Here is an 18,436-nt window from a genome sequence, read left to right as displayed (position 1 = left end):
CTAAACCAACATAAGACATTAGACTGACTATTTTTTGCCTCTGAGGATGGTCTTCAGATGTTCCTCTGGGCTGTAATTCTTTTTTTTTTTTTTTTTTTCCAATGTTTGTAAGTGCTCACAGAAAGGCAGACGCAAGCCATTAGGAATAAGATAAAATAACATCTGTTAAATATTTTTTAAACTTAATGTCTGCAGCAGTTCTCTACAGGCAATACCAAGACAAGTATGGAAACAGCCTTTTATTCTAAATTTCATATGTACATGGAAAGCTGTTTTACACAGTTTTGTAAACTCAGCGTAAAAGAGCTATTGTCATCCAACATCACTGTGCTTACACTAGAAACAACTTTTAAACATGGAGTACATTATTAACAACAAAAACCGTTAACAAACAGGCATAGAAGACACAGATATGTGTGCTGATATTTCACATATATCCTAGAAACAAGTTGGCGCAAAAATAAAATGTGCCAGTAAAAAAAAAATAGGCTTTTTTTTTTTTTTTTTTTTTTTAAATCACGCAATACATGATTTTCTGTCTTGCTTTCTCTCTTTCCTTTTTGTACACACTATGCTGAGAACCATTCTCAAGCCTTTTCACATCAGGATTTGCAGGCACTTCAGCAACCCAGCTATATTTTTTACAATACATGAAGCTTGGACCAACAAACATAAAAACGGTTGCTTGAAAATAAATTCTCATATCTTATTTGCACATTCAAATATTACTCGCTGCTAGAGCCATCTTTTTTGGCTTCAGTTATTTTTGGATAATGATGTTTTCAGGATGATGTGTAACAGTTTGTCTCCACTTATCTATTTCATTCATATACTTAAAGGTTTATTTTTAATGTATCATCACAATGCAACAATACAGTATATGGAAGCACAAGGTAATTGTCCACAAAGCTTCAAAAACTGTAAAAAGAAGAAATTGTATTATTTTCAGTTTTTTGATCCAAAGAAAATCTTTGATTTCATCTGCTCTTGCTTTAAGTTATTTCCAAAATTTACCTAAACAAAGACAACTGTAACAGCTGACCATGGATGATCCCCTCCCTACTTCTCTTCCTAGACAAAGTTGTCATATGACCAAATTCATTTAAAAGCACAGCAAAGCAGAGCTCAGTTGTGTGTTTGTTCATAATTTCCTGTTTTTAATAAAATAGTAAAATATACTTATCAAGGGCTTGGCTGTGACTGTATAAATAGTCTCTCTCCATTTACTTAATTTGTAATGGGCTGCGTATTAAGATTACAAGGCAATTGTAACAGGATTCTCAGGATAACTGAAGGCTTAATATTGTTTTTCTCTGGAGTCAGGATAAAAGCTTTTTTAATAAGATCAAAGTGGGGAGAGAGAGAAAAAAAGAGTGCATATGTGCATGATAGGAGAAGGATAGTTTTTTTAGCATATAGAGACTTAAATATTGATCAACAAAGACTGGTAATGACTCCACCATAAAACATCTTAGAACTGTGACTGTGATCCAGAGTAGAACTAATCCTTATCCACTCAAGAGCGATATGTAACCTTCCTCCTGATCAGAGAGAAATAAAAAAGGACATGTCAATGCTTCCTTCAACCTCAAATTCATTAATTATATGCCACAAAGCTGCATATTGGTGTAATAAGTCACTGCAAAGAAAAACACATTACAACAAATCCTAGTAATGAGCCATTGACAGCTACTGTACTGGGCTATGGGACTTTGTGCGCAGGGGCAGCATTTGCTCACTTCTGCTATGATTGTCAAATGGTGGAACATCCTTCCATGAACTCAACACTTGAGACAGAACAGCAAAGACGTAAGGCCCACCAATGCTTTGCCCATGTTTTTAAAGGCACTGAAACAGACAATGGATATATTTCTTAGTACCATCAGTTTAAAAAGTTTTCAAAATATAAGTCTTTATATGAAAACGTTCCTTATTGCATGGTAAGTTGATCTTCATTTTCTTCACCTCAAGAATAAAATGGTCTTCCCTTTTCTGGTGTTTGTAATCTGTTCAATCTGGCTACCTGAGATGGTGAAGGTGGTACATCTTGCCTGAAAGGACCTTTAGGAGGGGTATAATTAGGGTCCTGAATTTTCTTATATGAGTCATAGTTGTTAGGCCCTTCAGAAGAAGTTTTTTTTTTCAGTTGTTGTTCTTTTCGCCTCTGTTCTTGACGGAGCAGTTCTTGTGTTTCAAGCATTACCCTGGCATTGAAGCCATGTCCCCCCATATAACCGTTCCTTGATCCCTGGTAGCTGGAATATCTGGGATTTTCCTTTGCAGTCTGGAACCCTTCACCAGGGGAATAGCTCTGCTCCCAGGAGTCTTGAGATACAGAACTGGCATTTTTCCTGCTTTGCCTGGAAAGAAAAAAGGAATAAGTTTTTAAAACAAGTATTCTTGTTCCCCTTCAACTTTTAATGACAACAGCGTCAGAAAGAAGGGTGCTTCTGCAGTGCCATCAGGTTTTCCCCAGCTGTAGCATTCTCCAGAAATCAGGTTGGGAGAATATTTCCTATAGAGTTGAACTGTATTTCTAGGCCTCTCCATGAAAACACATCCAGTGCTACAATAACCATCAAGTTCTTAAGAAAAAAAAAGTATTATAAATAAGTTGCAGACTCAGAAAGACCACACACAATGCTGTGCTTCTAAGAAACCAGATAACAGTCAGCACTCGCAAAGACATTCATGAAAGATTTGAATCTAGACTCACACTTGATAAAAAATGCAACAGGCAGATCTTTAAAACACTTGCTCTAACACTGCAAAAGTTAGAAGATAAAGCTCATTATTGATAGGTAGCTACACAGAGGAGAGTTTCCAGAACGAAGGAATTTTGTGCTATCAGGACTATTTCCCAGTTTGCTATAGCTTTCATAAAAGAAAAGGCAGAGATAACCTCTACAGCTCATTTTTTTGATCCATGGGGTAGATAAATAAATCAAATACATACAGAAATTACAAATTCTTATCTCTTTTCAAAATAAATCATCACATTATTTTGAAGGCAGATTATGTTTTTGAAATAGCGTTAATTTATTATCAAGCTGCTAGATGCTTTTATGAATTTAGAATAAGATTGGTGATGATAAAGTAAAACAATTTTGTGTTGCAGCAAAAGACAGACTCACTTTGAGATTAAAATTAGTGTACAAGACTCAAGCAGTAAAACTAAATATATTGCGACATTAATCAATAGGAAAATAATGTAGTTGTTTATAAATGGCTTGGATTTTCATGTCAACACACATGACTCAGTGTGGCCTTACTCCATGAACATGCAGTGGAGAGACAGGAGACCTGGAGAATTTGTCTACCATTAGTAAACCTTATGTTTTTACAATCTTCCTTCCACAGATCTTATTTAAATATGACCATAACCACCTTATTTCATAACAGATTTTGAGACCTCTGGATGAAAATAGTTATTCAGGATGAATTTAAATCATTACAGCATAAATCACAACATAATGTAGATCCTTATGCAAATTTTTATAGGTGTTCTTGGTATTCACATATCCAACTTTGCCAAAGTAACGTTTCTGAGCCATGTTTTATCACTCCTTGGAACAAGAGCAAATTGAACAAACCTCTGTAGGCTACGAAACTGTCAGGTTTCTGATCTACAGCAAGATAAATTTTAAGTACTAGAAAATCAACTTAAGAGTTAAACACTGCTTTTACAGTTTTGCGTGGGGCAAGAGGATGACTATTTGAACTGCTTTAATTTACTGACTGTTTTCTTGTACTTGCTCAAAATTAGTTGGCCCTCTTCCCCTGTCTTTCTGGGAAGATCGCTTAAAATTGACTCAAGAGTTTATTTGACTTCAGTTCTAATGATTTGTACGTACAAAGGGAAAAAAAGAGGCTTCTAGAGACGATACAAGATGAAAAGCATCAAAGCTCAAGAATGAAGCCAGAGTACAAACTATAATCATTACAAAGCCACAACTGCAAAATTAAGTCTGGGACCCAAGTTTCAAAGTAAGAATAAGATTCCTTTAAAGATCAGTCACAGAGTTACGAACAGCTTGTGAAGCTAGTTACAGGAGTATCCTGGTATTTGGAGCACTCAGCTCCAGCCCAAGGTACTGAAATTCTGCCAAACAGTATATTGTAAAAAATCTAAGATTTTGAAAAAATACCAAGTTGTTTAGACAAAAAGTGTATTAATTTTCAGCATTCAATTTCTAACAACCATGAAACTTTGAAAAAATGTGTATGCTGGAAAGTTTACTTTTTTATAGTTTCTCTCAGTTCCATATTTATTTGTTTGAGCTCTTGATTATTTTATTTTTTATTTTATTTTATTTTATTTTATTTTCTCTGTATTACCATCACAAATATAATTTTTTGCCCAGTAAGGAACTAGGCAACAGAAAATAAATCATCTGACATATCAAAAGGGGACAACCTATGTCATGCTTAGGAGACTTCTCTAATTACAGAAAATTAAACTGGATGGTGTCCCATAAAGAATAGCTTTGTTTTGATGTCTCAGTTCTGTTGGGTGCTGAGTGTTATCAGATCCCAGTGAAATAATCTCTGAAGCAATTCTCTTAAAACAAACAGCTAGCACATGCTCTCACTTAAGAAATTTTATGCCTCTTCCACAGTGAATACATTCCACCTTATATCAATGCTAAACAGAAGTATCTGTACTAAGTACCAACATTTTCCTTCCACAAACAAAATTAGCTCCAGGCTCAGATACACTGAATAGGTTCAGACAGTTCCTGTACCTGGGTAATGAGCTGTACTGGCGCTGAGCTTGTTGGAAACTCTCTCTTTCTTCTTGCCGCTGCCGCTGCATTTGAACCTCTACTGATACCGAGTGTCTGCCACTCTGTGAGTATGTCTTGGTGTTTGGCTACAAAAGGAAAATGAAAATGTATTAAACAAAACAGAAAAATACCTACCAAAGAGCTGTCATTTAAATTGCTTTTATACACATACAGTTGTATTTGTTTCAACATGCAGTTCAGGTGGCTCTTTCATAATAATTAGATTTAACTCTTACCCGTAACAGTGGCCTTGTGCTACAGATTCTGTTTCTGACCTACCATGTATCAGGAAAACATTGGTCCAGAATGGGTTATGTTTTCATAGTAACTCTGACATTCAAATTAAGTTGGTGGAACAGATCTCCAGACCCTGTAAGTTAGCCTAGCCCTCATAAACCCAAGTTTTACACCCCTACAGAAGATCGGAGGGAGGAGGGAGCACAGCAGCTCTTTCAAACCTCACCAGTATGTTCAGGCGATGCTCTCCCTGACTGCAGCCCTCCTGTTTTGCTGTTGGTCCAATCAGACACCACTTGGTTTTCTGAGAGGGAAACATTTGCTGGTTCCACATGATCAGGTAGATACATTTAGCAAGTCTTGTGGACAATCGGGAATCCTGTATCTCTGAGAAGGATTTTAGATAACACCTTAATAAAGTGACAATTTTAAACTTTGAGGCCAATCCTAAAAGCCCATGAAAATGGATGGCCTTTCTGGGAATACAGAGCATTACCAGTTAAGATCTTTGGATTATGAAAAAGTTTACTTTTGTAGAGATGTCACTTTTCATTTTACATTGCTACTTTCTTCAGATTTTGAGATTTCAATTTGAAAAATTGAGTGCCATGAAAGTCAAAGAATGTTATTGGCTTTTTCTTGTTGTTCTAATAATAACGTTTAACTTAATAAAGAAACAGAACATTATTTCATTTCCTTAAAATTATCTGTTCTATTGAAAAAAAACTAAGTCTAATCACTGAGAGGTTAGGGAGCATAACCACTTTTCTGAGTCTGGGACTGAAACAGCTTGTCTCAGACCTGCTTTTGTTGAAGTACTTTTTGCCTTCTTGTGGGTGCCCGCCCTCAAAACAAACATAACTTCTGTTTTTTGCCATTATAATTTCTGCATCAGAAAGATATAATCATGGCTGACAAACATCTGCAAGATAAAAGCTTTTCAAAAGCTTTGCACATCCAGGTTTTAGAAATTAGAAAATTGTCATCTGTGACACAAACTTCTTGTCTTACTGGGTAGTCAAGTACCTGCAGGTTGCCAGAAACAACAAATTTGAAACAGGTGTACAACTTCTATAAACTTCCCTTTCAATAACAATACACTTCAGACAGAGCATCGGTGTCAGCTCAGAATTTAATGGACACAATTTTGTGAACAAGTGCTTTTCCCCCTACAAGAAGATTATTGTGTGGAAGAATCAGAATGTGAAAGCACAGACTAGGAGTACTGGAGAACTTAAGAGGAGACTTAACAGAACAATGATGCCTACTTCAGAATAGATTTACTCTGAAAAAACACCAATGAAGCACTGTCTAATGAAAAATGTTTTAGGAATGGTATGATGAAGCAAGAAGTTGAGAAAACAGAATTGTGTGTCAGCCTTGTGGGAAATTTTCTTAGAAATTAATAAGCTGTACAGGTATGTGTCCAAACCAACCACCCCCATGGAGATTTCCTCCTATATTAAATAAGGGCAACACATGCAGAGGAGAGTTTCAGTTATTGCATATGTCAACATTTCTAACTTTCTTGACTTCATTGAGAGTGTTCTGACATTTGGTATTTTATTGAAGGGCTAAGCTTATGGAAGCAAGTGATTACCTGAAAATCACAAGATTTATTTGTGAATTCTCTCCAGTGTGGTTATAAGCAGCTTATAGAGAACCAGGGGGAAACTTAGAGACTCCCATTTCAACTTCTCCATAAGGAATAAAAACATTTAAATTAAGATTTTAGAGTCAATCTCCTCATTTAATGGGTTCCACTTTAACCATCTTGGAAAGCTTGCATGTAGTTGGAAAGCTACAGCTATGTCATATATGAGAAAGTAGTTATCAGAGATAAGAGATTAAATCAGAATTGCTTCTCTTTATTTGAAAACAGTTTCACTTTTTTCAGTTCACTGTACATATTACATATTAAAGCCTTTTACAGCATGGAATGGTTAAATTATCAAATGGCTGGAACTAGAAATGAGTTGCTACTCAATTTAGGCTTATGCAAGACAGTAAAATGCATCACCTAGAAAGCATGAATGCAAGTACATGCACATACATGTGCAGAGACCTAAGTTGCCACAAAAGCCTTTATTAAAGAGACAGATGTTTTGAAAGCCCTGATGCACTATGAACGAACTAAGATCAAAACTTAGGTTCAGAGTTGTTGTTTTTTTAAATGCACACAGGAACCAATGGGTAATAGAGGCAGAAGCATCATGCCTGTTTGTCTGCTGTAGTTCATGCCCAGAGTGACCAGATCTGAGGAGTAAGGTCTGGATTCCCAGCAGTTCACAAAGAATTTCATCTAATGGTCAACATTTATATTTTAATGGGTCTAAAGGCAAACATCTAAAATCCATTATCTGATTTTCAAAAGGTAGGAGTACCTGTATGCCCTCTTAAATTAAGTGGATTTGCAACACTTAACTAATCTGAAAAAGATACTTATTTAAAGTCCTGTCTGCATGTTGTTCACATCTACAATAAACTATTCATATAATCGCATCTGCTACCTGATTTCAAGCATTGAAAATGCTTGAAAATGAAAAATATGGCAATGAGACATAAAAATACTCTGTATGTAATAAATATTCTAGAACATAACACATAGACAGGTACATTCAACCATCTTATTAATGAAAGGCCTTTCTTCCAAGTATTTTCATTAAAAACCTCAGTGATACCATAATCAATGTTCTTGATATATGGTTATGACAATATAAAGTCTCAACATACTCCTTTTGGATCCTTGTTCTGAAAAATGCAAATCTCTATACAGCAATTTCTTTTCAATCTGTTTTCAATTAAACAATTCAATTCAATTATCCAAACAAAAAATGTTTCTATCATAAGTAAACTTAGTAATCAGAAGCTAACAGGTAATTTTGTCTCAATTTCCAAAATATACCATTATACATATATACTTATACAAAATTTGTACACAAATGGACATCTATATACATGCATGCCCCACTTATGCCAGCACAAAATGGAGGAGATTACAAAAAAAAAGTTGAACTCCTTTCACATCTTTCAACAGCAACAACAACAAAAAAAAACACACAGAAGGAATACATATCACAGTAATTTTAAAACTGGTATCAACACAAGGCTAAGTACAACTATTATAACCTGAAATAACCCAACAGCTCCGGTACCAGCTCAGTCTTCACAGTACAGATTGATAAGAACTCTGGCCTTGTTTGCTATGAGATGTGTGACAAACCCTGACCTTTCAAATCAGGATGTGGTCAAGGCCACAACAACAACCAAGGCTGCATTATACAAATCAATGTATGTTCATGTCTTCCACAATACCTTTAAGTGGCAATGATTGGTTTTGCATTCAGCATTGTTAAACAATATTCAGCATGTAAAATTGTGCTTTAAGATACATGAAATTACACAGCTCTCTTCTTCAAGAGGCATTCATTTAAAACCAGGGCTGCAAAGTTACAAGATTCTATGCATTTATCACTTTATGCAGTTTTTTTCATTTCACAGAGAATGTACCCCCAGTGCTCCTGTTGCATGGACCACTATTTGGAGTAAAGGGCAGCATATTTTAGGGCTAAAGGTCCCTCTTCTCTTTCCTAGCTAAGCCAGTGGCTGCACACAGTTTCCCTCCCTGCAGAGCAGCATTTCTGCCCATGGAGGGTAGCTCAGAGTGGCAGCAGCGTGGATCCAGGACTGGCAGGAATCAAAGCTGCCACACAATATGAGAGAGGAGATCATGGGGGCAATCCAAGGCACTGGATTTTCAGGGAAATCCAGCCAGTTCAGATGACAGGAGATCCACCAGTTGATGTGACACACTGATCTCACAGCCTACTGCTATAGGGAGAAGCTGGGAGAAATGCTTACTTAAACTCAAAAATCTTCTTTGTGCTGATAAACAAACAGTTAAGAGGGAGATTACTAAAGGAACAAGTCCCTTAATATTTTTTTAGTTGTTAAAAAAGACTCTTATTTAAGATTAAAATAAACATGCTAATTTTTTTTCCACATTAAGTTCTGTGTTTAACCCAGAAGTTTCAAGTTCACCTGGGAAGCTGCTGGACGTGAGCACTCAAAATAGTCCATTAGTTCAGGACTAATTAGAAATAGATAAGATTAAATGACCTTGCCTGCTTTATGTGTAAATGTACTTTGCACAGATGACAGACAATCCAGTAACACTATATACCAAAATAAGGAATGATGAAAAACATCCAATGGTTCTGGGAGATGTCTTTGAAAACTATTTTTACTTCCATCTTTTTGTTTATGTTGCTACAGTGAAGAGAATTTATAGCAATATTTCTTTTAAAAATTGCCAACAGGTGTGTGTGTATTAATTCAAACCCCATATTAGAAGACAATCCCATCCCTTTGCATATTTTTTCTATGGTGTATATGCAGGAAGCTGTGGGGCTAAGATTTTCATTCTGTGCATCGCAGCAGCAGAAAGAAAATCTCGCATATGGTAGAAACAAACCACTTAGAGAGCCCTGAAATGCTGCCTGGGGTGTTTACATGCACTGGATGCCTGTGAGCAATAAACATGTCTGTTTGCAAACCAAAATTATTTAATTTCTTTTCAAAATGTTCTGTCTTAATTTTCTCTTTCACATAAACTGGGAGACTGAAATGAATAGGGGAAAAAAGTTTAATAGAAAATTTTTTGAAGTCAAGAGTCTAAATAACTGGTATTTCATTAAATCCTTTTTTGACACAGAATGCATATTAACTATTCAGTTGAACAGAAAGTACTTGTGGAGAGGCTGCCCTGCTTAATTTTGGTTTCCTCTCTGAAAGGGACTGAGGTAGGAGAAACAGCAATTTAGCTTCCAAGGTATTCTTTGTCTACTGCAATTCTCCATTAGATATTACCTAATATCTTCAGTAAAATATCCTGAAAGACTCTCAAGATAGATTCATAATAGAAAGATGTAATGTACAACTTTTCTTCCTCATTAATGTGTTGAATAATTCTATATAATTTACAGCCTGATATAAGCTTTAAAAGGCTTGTTTTGAATATAGTCTGTTGTCATTTTTCCAGGTGTAGTATGTTACAGAGGAAGTTACAGTGATAAAAAACAGGCTTTTGTTTCTCTAAAATAATTTTAGACTATTTAAAATTCATTATGTCTTTGAGTAGGTCAAGAATTTTAATACAGGGATAAGAAACAAATACCAAAAGCAGATAAAAAAGAATATTTTAATTCCTTAAATCTGGCTTAGAGACAAGATCTACACACCAACACACAGCAGAATAAACAAGAATAGTCTCTTAAACTTTCTGAGCATTTATCTATCAAGCCATTCTTCAATGTGTTATTGGGATCTCTGCAGTATCTCCTTTATGAGAATAATGCAGTTATTTACTTTTGACAAATTTGTGCATGTAATTAAAGCTTTACTCAGATAAGTCATGTAGTTTATTTATTTTTATATTCGCTGTAATTTTTTAAATTTTTTAAATATTTTTGACTCCTAAATACTTAAAGTGGAATTTGATCAGCTGCTCTCTCAATGCCAATTTTCTCCCAACATCTAAACTGATCTGGAATGACTGTAGAAGACTGTATTTCTGAATGGAATTTGACACTTTCCATTTTTAGCACTGATGCTTGTTTGTTTGTTTTTATTCAAAGATGAAGAAATAAACCACCAACTCTTGTCCCTTCTGCATTTTTGAGGTTTTTTTGATCATCTGTATGCTTCCAAAAGCAGGACTGGCAAGCAGTTGGAGTGTTTTAAATGGATTTAATATGCTCATTTTAAAATTGGATTGTTCACTCCCATGATATTTGGGTCTATAAGGCTGTGGTTTTGTTACTCAAGGTAGGGATCTTTTAATTAAGCTATGACTAGGCAAAAATACGAGATATGAAACAAATTACAATCAGAATTTCCAAACCCACATAACTGGTGCAAACCTCAACAGACCCAATACTACGCAGAAAAGAACACAAACTAGGGACTCCACTTTGGTACCAAACAGAAAAAAATCAGCCCCAGAGAATCCTGCATTGGGATAAAAATGTCATAGCAACAAATATGGCCTTACATATTAGCAGACCTACTGCAACTCCATGAAATTCTACATGCCTGGATACACATTTCTGCAAACTCTGTCCAGAAAATGGATTAATCATATTTTATGGTGGTGTTTGCTTTTTGTTTGTTTTGGTTTTGTTTTTTGTTTTTCCTGTGTAACATCCAGCACATAGTATTGCCCTTGAAACCCTCTTGTACCTTGTTTTTTGAAACACCAAAACCAAAAAGCCATGTAAGAGAAAAAACATTATGAAGCCTGAGAAAATTATCTTACAATAAACAAATGCAAAACCCTTTTCCATAAAGCTTTGACACAACTGCAGAACTAGCGTGGTTTAGAGATGCTGTGACAGTTAGTCAGTTATTAAGCCTTAACAGTGTGTCATTCAAATGGCCTTGAGCAGAACTGTTAATAGATGGTGTCATCTCATTCCAGCTCTATCACTTTTTATGTCAGTTAAGCTTCCTGATGCTGTATGAACACTCACAGGCAGTCAAGTATTTTGTTTACTGGCAGGGCAAACGCAGCCGTGCCAGAAGTTTAGCTCTGCCGCATTGCTCATCTACAGGGAAACAACCTTCACCTGACAGGAACAGCCAGAAAGGGATGGGGTCAGGTGCTGGTCTCTCTGCCACAGGTATTGCTCAGAGCCAGCATGATATAGTGCTTCATAGCATAGAGATCTGCCTCCAGCCCGTGGAAGAGACTGAAGGTATTTGTCTCAGAACACCAGACTCCTGTGTCACAGGCCATTAATAGTCTGGGATGGATTGGAGTTGGTGACGCTCACAGGATCATTCTGATAATGTATTAGTGGGCTTCTGGGCTATTGAGCTCCTCTAAATATCCTCAGAGCTGCCAGATTTCCATCAGAATCCATTACTTACACTGCAAACTTTGTGTTCGTTTACACTTCCTTAAAGTAACCAATAGTCCCACATCACATCAGCACTTTGTTCCCTTATCCTCAACCCTCCCATCATCTTGTTAATGAGAAATGCAAACTACTTATCACCTCATAGCACACACTTTGTGGATTTATTTTTTTTTCCTCTCTTTCTATCCAAACCAGGTCAGATTTGGCTGCTGTCATGTTCTCAGAGGCTTCTCTGGCTGTAAAGCCCTTTGTTTCTGCTGGCTGCACAAGCCATCTCCCTCAGGTGAAAACACACTTTTCAACAATGGTCCATGTACAGGTGCACTTTTCACTGCTGTGGTTTGTAACCAACAGCTTACAGATGGAGAGACTGAAAAGATGTTGATGAATGTATCTAAGTATTTTTCTGCATATGTATTATAAACCATTTTTGCATTTTTCTGTGTCATGGGTATTTAATAATACATCTGGATCTGTTTTGAGAGGGTGTCTTAACAAAGTCTGTCATTTAAAATGAATATCTTAAAGTAATACACACTCCTTAAGAGAGAGGGTTAGGGCTCCTTAGCACCAAAGTGACTGAACTGCTGAAATGGATGAGATCATTGCTTTATCCGTTCCAAGCATTGTGATCTTGAAAGGATGGAGTACATGATGGAAAAAACCCTAAATTATAATTAAAAAAATACCCTGGGCATTTTTATTTATTTATTTATTTATAAAAATAAAACATTTCTGTTTAACAACAGAGCAGCTCCCAGGAAAGCTACAGTAAGCTTCAGAATTAATATTAATACATTAAGCTGAATTAGTCACTTTGAGCTCATTTGCATGATCTGCAGAAGGGGGGTAAACAGAGAGATTCCATTTGTTTGAATAAGAGAAAAAGGAAAGGTCAGTGTTCTGACCCACAATTTAGGAAATTATTCCATTCCTAAGGTAATCAGCCTGTCATCCAAATAATTCCCTCCTCACTCATTACAAGTAACTATAATACAAGCCAAGCTGCCCATCTAAAGTTGCTATGGCATTTAGATATACAACAATTTGGCCCATGACCTTCAGTAGTTAAGTTCCCAAGTCTTCAAGACTGCAAGTTTTTCTCATACACAGTTCTCCCAAGAATGGTGCTCAAATCTCTCATTGGAGACAAACCAGCATAATGGGAAAGTACCTCCTACACCCAGCCCCCTGTCACCCAAAATCTGCTACAACTGCTACAAACCAAAAACACTACAACTCTGATGAGCTATCAAATTATCTTCATCACATCAAATTGAAAACATCTGGTCATAAAATAAATCTTTATTTCATTTATTCAATTTCAGAGAAGGTTAGAGGTTTTCTAACATGGGAAAAGAGAAGTCCATATCCTGATATAGTATGTTAAAGCAATTTTAGGTCATTTAGGGATACATTTACCTTAGTTCCTCTCCATGCTGCATGTCAAAAACACCACAGGGTCAAATTGGTGAGTTTAAGATAGACAAGGACACAAAGACCCTACAAAGTCAAATAACCTTCTATATCCAACACAATAGGTAACCAAAGATGAAATATGCATTACAATGTTACCTAAGTTGTTCTCAGTGACCTCGTGCACACAGATGCTGATCTTCAGCTGTTCCACCTCAGTCTTGTGTGCATTGTGATGCTGAGTAACTAAAACCCACCATCTACACCTGCTTCAGAAGAATCAGAGAGATTCTACTGCTGTCATTCAGCTCACACTTTTTTGGGAATGCAAGCAAATTGTTCACTGTCTTTATTCTGGAGCTTTAAACAAAAATACAGTAAAATATTTGTCCCATATTTAAAGTATCCTAATTTAGGATACGTAATTGATTAAAAAGCAACACTAATTCATTCCATTATGTTAAACAAGATAAGCACATGGATTTACATAATTGTATCACATTGCTAGATCAGATTGAACAGGATTTAAATGATCAATTAGGATGTATATCTTGAGACAGAACTGTCTTGTCTAATATAAGTGGTAAAGGAGTATTGTGAAGCATGTTATGCGTATCTATCCTTTTTTACTGTGAAAGTACATAGCTCTTTCTCTTAAGGAAAAGAATGAATCACAGTGATATTGCTTCAGAGAAAAATACCATTAACAAGGTTACATGTGCTTTCTAAATTATTTCTCATTAGTATGTGCTTTATTCTAATTTTCCTAGAAAGTTTCAAAATAATTGATATTGCCTCTGAGGCAAAAAAAAATCTAAGTGATAACTCACACAGTCAAGAGTCTGAACACAGAGCAAATAATGTTATATGCACACAGGACAGATGGCTGAAGAAATTTAAAAATGAAATAAACTTCAATGTACTAAAAATGTGGATAACAGACAGGACTGGAGTCTGGAGGCAGAAGATCCCGCATCTCTATCGTTTTGCCCCCAACCAACCCATGGAGAGTGGAAGGTAGGGAACCTTTCCAGATTTGATAACTCCATACACTTACCCATGGCTGCTCAAAACTGTAAGTACGTCTCCTGTCTTCCACATCCTCATCTTGCTTTGCTTGCTGAAACTCTTGTCTCAGGCGCTGTATCCGGTCATGATTGTTAGGGGTTGACCTGTTGCTAAAAGAGGGAGGATGGACATGATCAACATGCTTCAGAACTGCCATCTGTGAATGTAATTTCTTAGCAAGGGACTGCTACTACAGTGTAGGAGTACAGACTTTAAAATAATTTCCAAGAATTAAGTACAAATATCTTTAGTTTTTTAAATATGATGAATGCTGTCTGACTCATGAAACTTCAGATAGCGTAAGGATAAGATGAATGAGGCTATTCCTAAAAATGTTCACAAATTGCTGGCATCTTTTCAGTCTATGTTACTTCTAGAAATGAAAAGGAGTATATGCAATAGTGTCAGACTTAACACAAAGGGAAATTAAAAGTTCTAATGATCTCGGCTACTGAATAAACATGACAGATACTTTTCCCCAATCAATATACCGTAGTACTGGCAGACCTTTATTCACATCAAATTCATTACAAAGTCTGAAGGCCCTACCTATATAAAATTTGATTATTTTCTCCAATCAATAAGAGCCTCTCATCCCTTAGTTCTGTTTTTAACAAGTCTTTTAAACTGATCAGTCTGAAAGTATTAAAAGGCTTGGGGGCCAGTAAAGAGCACTCCATGTGACAGCATGGGATGCAGGAAGGCACCCCAGCAGGCCAGTGCTGGCTGGTGCTCCATGGATGCTGGCAGTTGGGGAGAGCTCAGCCCTGCAGGTACCACCAAGTACCAGCACACCCTGAATCTTCCACTCTTCCAAATCATCATTTTTTTAAACAATGCCTACCACAGATAATCTGCTCTACATAGAACAGCTTTATGTGAAACCCTAATGAAATGTGCACAGGAATGGCTTATTTCACAGGGCAGAGGGAAAGTGGATATTTATTAATCTTGTTCCTGTTTTTCCAGCTGTGCACTTGCACTTGACCCCTACAACCCCCACTGTATTTCAAACTTGTTAATGTGGGAATCACAGGAACCCTGACAAACAAATATGTTCTATCAAGACTAACCAGAAGCATTTTAATTTCTTATTATGGCTTTCCTAAGCCCTGCATTTTACTGTTTATTTCAAAAGAGGTGATGACGAATGGTCAGCTATTACTTTGTTTCAAAAGAGAAATCTGCAGGGAGACAATGGAAAGCAATTCCATAGATTCCTGTTATTGGACAGAACACAATAAAACACAGTAAATTTATATCCTTTGTCTTCTCTCATATGAAAAGAGACGATTCTGGAGTCCATTTGTGACTCTTTTCCATGTCTTTTGGGACTGGTAGGTGCAGTGGATTGGAGGCCGCAGGTGTTCAAGATGTTACCTCCCACTCCTTTCAGTGCTAATAAATGGAGCTTATCAGTGTTTTGCTGGCCAAACAGAAAATTAGCATGGGTCTAGCAAAGGCTAATTTCTGAAGAGGTTTGGATTTTTTCTTTTCTTTGAAACCAAAGGTAAAGAAAAGGAAGGAATTTAGGGAAGTGTTTTTTGGGGGTTTTTTGTGTTGTTGTTTTTTTTTTTCAAATTGGAGCTTTAACAAATGTTTTATTTATAGTGTAGGTCAACGTCTGTGCGCAAATTGCCATTTTGAAAAGCACAATTAAACTAAAGCTTTATTTAGCACAAATGAAAATGAAACATTGTGGCATTTTCAAAATTTCCGCTCCATTGTAGGTGTGTTGCTAATTCTATTTCCTTAATTCAACTTAATTTTGTCAAACGGCTTATCTCCATTTGCAGTTTTATGTTATGTAAATTTATTCCTTACTGTCAAAGTCTGCCCAGCTTCACTATACAACCACTTGTTCTTTTTCTGATGCATTGCTATACACTGCACATTTTAATGCTATCATCACAATCCAGCACAAGACATACAAAATATTTTTAAAGGGTCTGTTGATTTTTAAAATTGGTATTGTTAATATAACAAACAAGTAATCCAATGCTTTCTACACAGTGTTTTCTGTAAGACAAATTATATTTAAACATAGAAAAATACTTTAAGTATTAATATTTCTTGTAAAAGAACATGTGTTTGAAAGAGAAATGCCATTGAACTTTAGTGCAAAATTACTAGGAAAGCACTTCAAATTTCTCAAGATGATTAGTAAATACTCAGCCTTCCTTAATCAAGGTTGTTTAAACCAGTAAGGGATCACAATGCAAAGGTGACACTGGAGCACTTATCCAATGGCAAAGCATAGCAGAGGGTAAAGCTCCAAAGTACTGCACTAAACCCTGGCATCATATGAAACAAGCACACTCTACCAGTCCCAAAATGGGCTACTGGAAGGGTTATTACAGGTCTGAGGACTTCTGCATGTTTTTTGATGGTTATTTATTAAAACAATTACATCAACAGAGGAATAGCAAGCAAATCCATAGTGTTTATGCCATGAAGCCAAAATGACTTCTCCCAAATGGTAAATGCATTAATTTGAAGCCCTTTACTCTGCAGACGGAATAACAAGGACAAAAAGAATTCTGAGATTATGATTAACTTATCTCAAGAGCTAAGAAGAACTTATTCTAATGACAAAACAGAACACAAAAAAAAAAAAAAGAGAGAAAGAAGAAAAGAAAATAGAAGTCAAGCTGATTTAAGAATAGTTATTCAAGTTATTAAAAGGTTCAATAATGGCAGAGAATATAAATCTTTTAAAAGTATTTCTATTTTATCTGAAAAGCAAGGGACATGACCCAAATTTAGAAAACTGCAAAAGACGTGAATTTTAAAAAAGGTCTATTTGACAGAAAAGAAAGATCTAAATTAAAAGACAAACCCACTTGTCTATCTATTCAAATTTCTTTGTGCTTAAAAAGTCTGTGAGACTCAGAAAGCGAGGTCAAGTCAGTGAATTTATAATACTAATGAAAAAATTAACCATTTGGTTTAGAAGAGCAAAAGGGAAAAGGCAAGCAGCTAAAGAGAGCTAAGAGACTTCAAAGAAAATATTATTTGAGGTCTTAGACTATAATTCAGGTTGGCTTCCCTTGGTTTCCAGTTTCCTCTCAATGTTGTTCTCATTTTCTATGTTATTTAGCTGCTCTAATTTTCACAGAATCACAGAATCTTAGGGGTTGGAAGGGACCTCAAAAGATCATCTAGTCCAACCCTCCTGCCAGAACAGGATCACCCAGAGCACATCACACCGGAACGTGTCCAGGCGGGTTTTGAATGTCTCCAGTGAAGGAGACTCCACAGCCTCTCTGGGCAGCCTGTTCCAGTGCTCTGTCACTCTCACAGGAAAGAAGTTTTTTCTGATATTTACATGGAACCTCCTATGCTCCAGTTTGCACCCGTTGTCCCTTGTCCTATCACTGGACATCACTGAAAAAAGCCTGGCTCCATCCTCCAGACACTCGCCCTTAACGTATTTGCAAACATTGATGAGGTCACCCCTCAGTCTCCTTTGTCCAAGCTAAAGAGACCCAGCTCCTTCAGCCTTTCCTCATAAGAGACATGTTCCACTCCCTTCATCATCTTTGTGGCTCTGTGCTGGACTCCTTCAAGCAGTTCCCTGTCCTTCTTCAACTGAGGGGCCCAGAACTGGACATAATATTCCAGATGTGGCCTCACCAAGGCAGAAGAGAGGGGGAGGAGAACCTCTCTTGACCTACTTACCACACCCTTTCTAATGCACCCCAGGATGCCATTGGCCTTCTTAGCCACAACGGCACATTGCTGGCTCATGGTCATCCTCCTGTCCACCAGGACCCCCAGGTCCCTTTCTCCTACACTGCTCTCCAGCAGGTCAGCCCCCAACCTGTACTGGTACATAGGGTTGTTCTTCCCCAGATGCGACTCCGTGAAGTTTTGCATGTCTCCATCCTGACCTGCCATGCTGTCTCCCATTTCTTTTCATGCCTACCATCATTAAGTTAATTTTATCATCAGAGCTTTTTTGCCATTTTTTATGTCTCCCAGTGCACTCAGGGAACACTTGGTACA

The 18,436-nt window shown here is 36.7% G+C and overlaps 1 protein-coding gene across 13 annotated transcripts in view; it reads right to left on the bottom strand.

The window, feature by feature from the left end:
- Positions 1 to 224: 224 nt before the first annotated feature.
- Positions 225 to 18,436, bottom strand: part of PARD3 (par-3 family cell polarity regulator) — a 450,732-nt gene continuing 432,520 nt past the window's right edge. For 12 of the 13 annotated variants that reach the window (XM_051609199.1, XM_051609195.1, XM_051609192.1 and 9 more), the window contains 3 exons: positions 14,418 to 14,538; positions 4,746 to 4,873; positions 225 to 2,360 (listed from right to left, as the gene is read on the bottom strand). In XM_051609199.1, coding sequence (XP_051465159.1) covers positions 1,967 to 2,360; positions 4,746 to 4,873; positions 14,418 to 14,538 — 643 coding nt within the window. In that variant the 3' untranslated portion in view covers positions 225 to 1,966. Of the gene's footprint in view, positions 2,361 to 4,745; positions 4,874 to 13,366; positions 13,384 to 14,417; positions 14,539 to 18,436 lie in introns of those variants that run through there. The other variant, XM_051609202.1, reaches the window with a different exon arrangement.

This window comes from Apus apus, chromosome 2, assembly GCF_020740795.1.
Source record: "Apus apus isolate bApuApu2 chromosome 2, bApuApu2.pri.cur, whole genome shotgun sequence".
Lineage (NCBI taxonomy): Eukaryota > Metazoa > Chordata > Aves > Apodiformes > Apodidae > Apus > Apus apus.
Note: the sequence above shows the minus strand (reverse complement) of the source record. Positions and strands in the feature narration are given on the sequence as shown.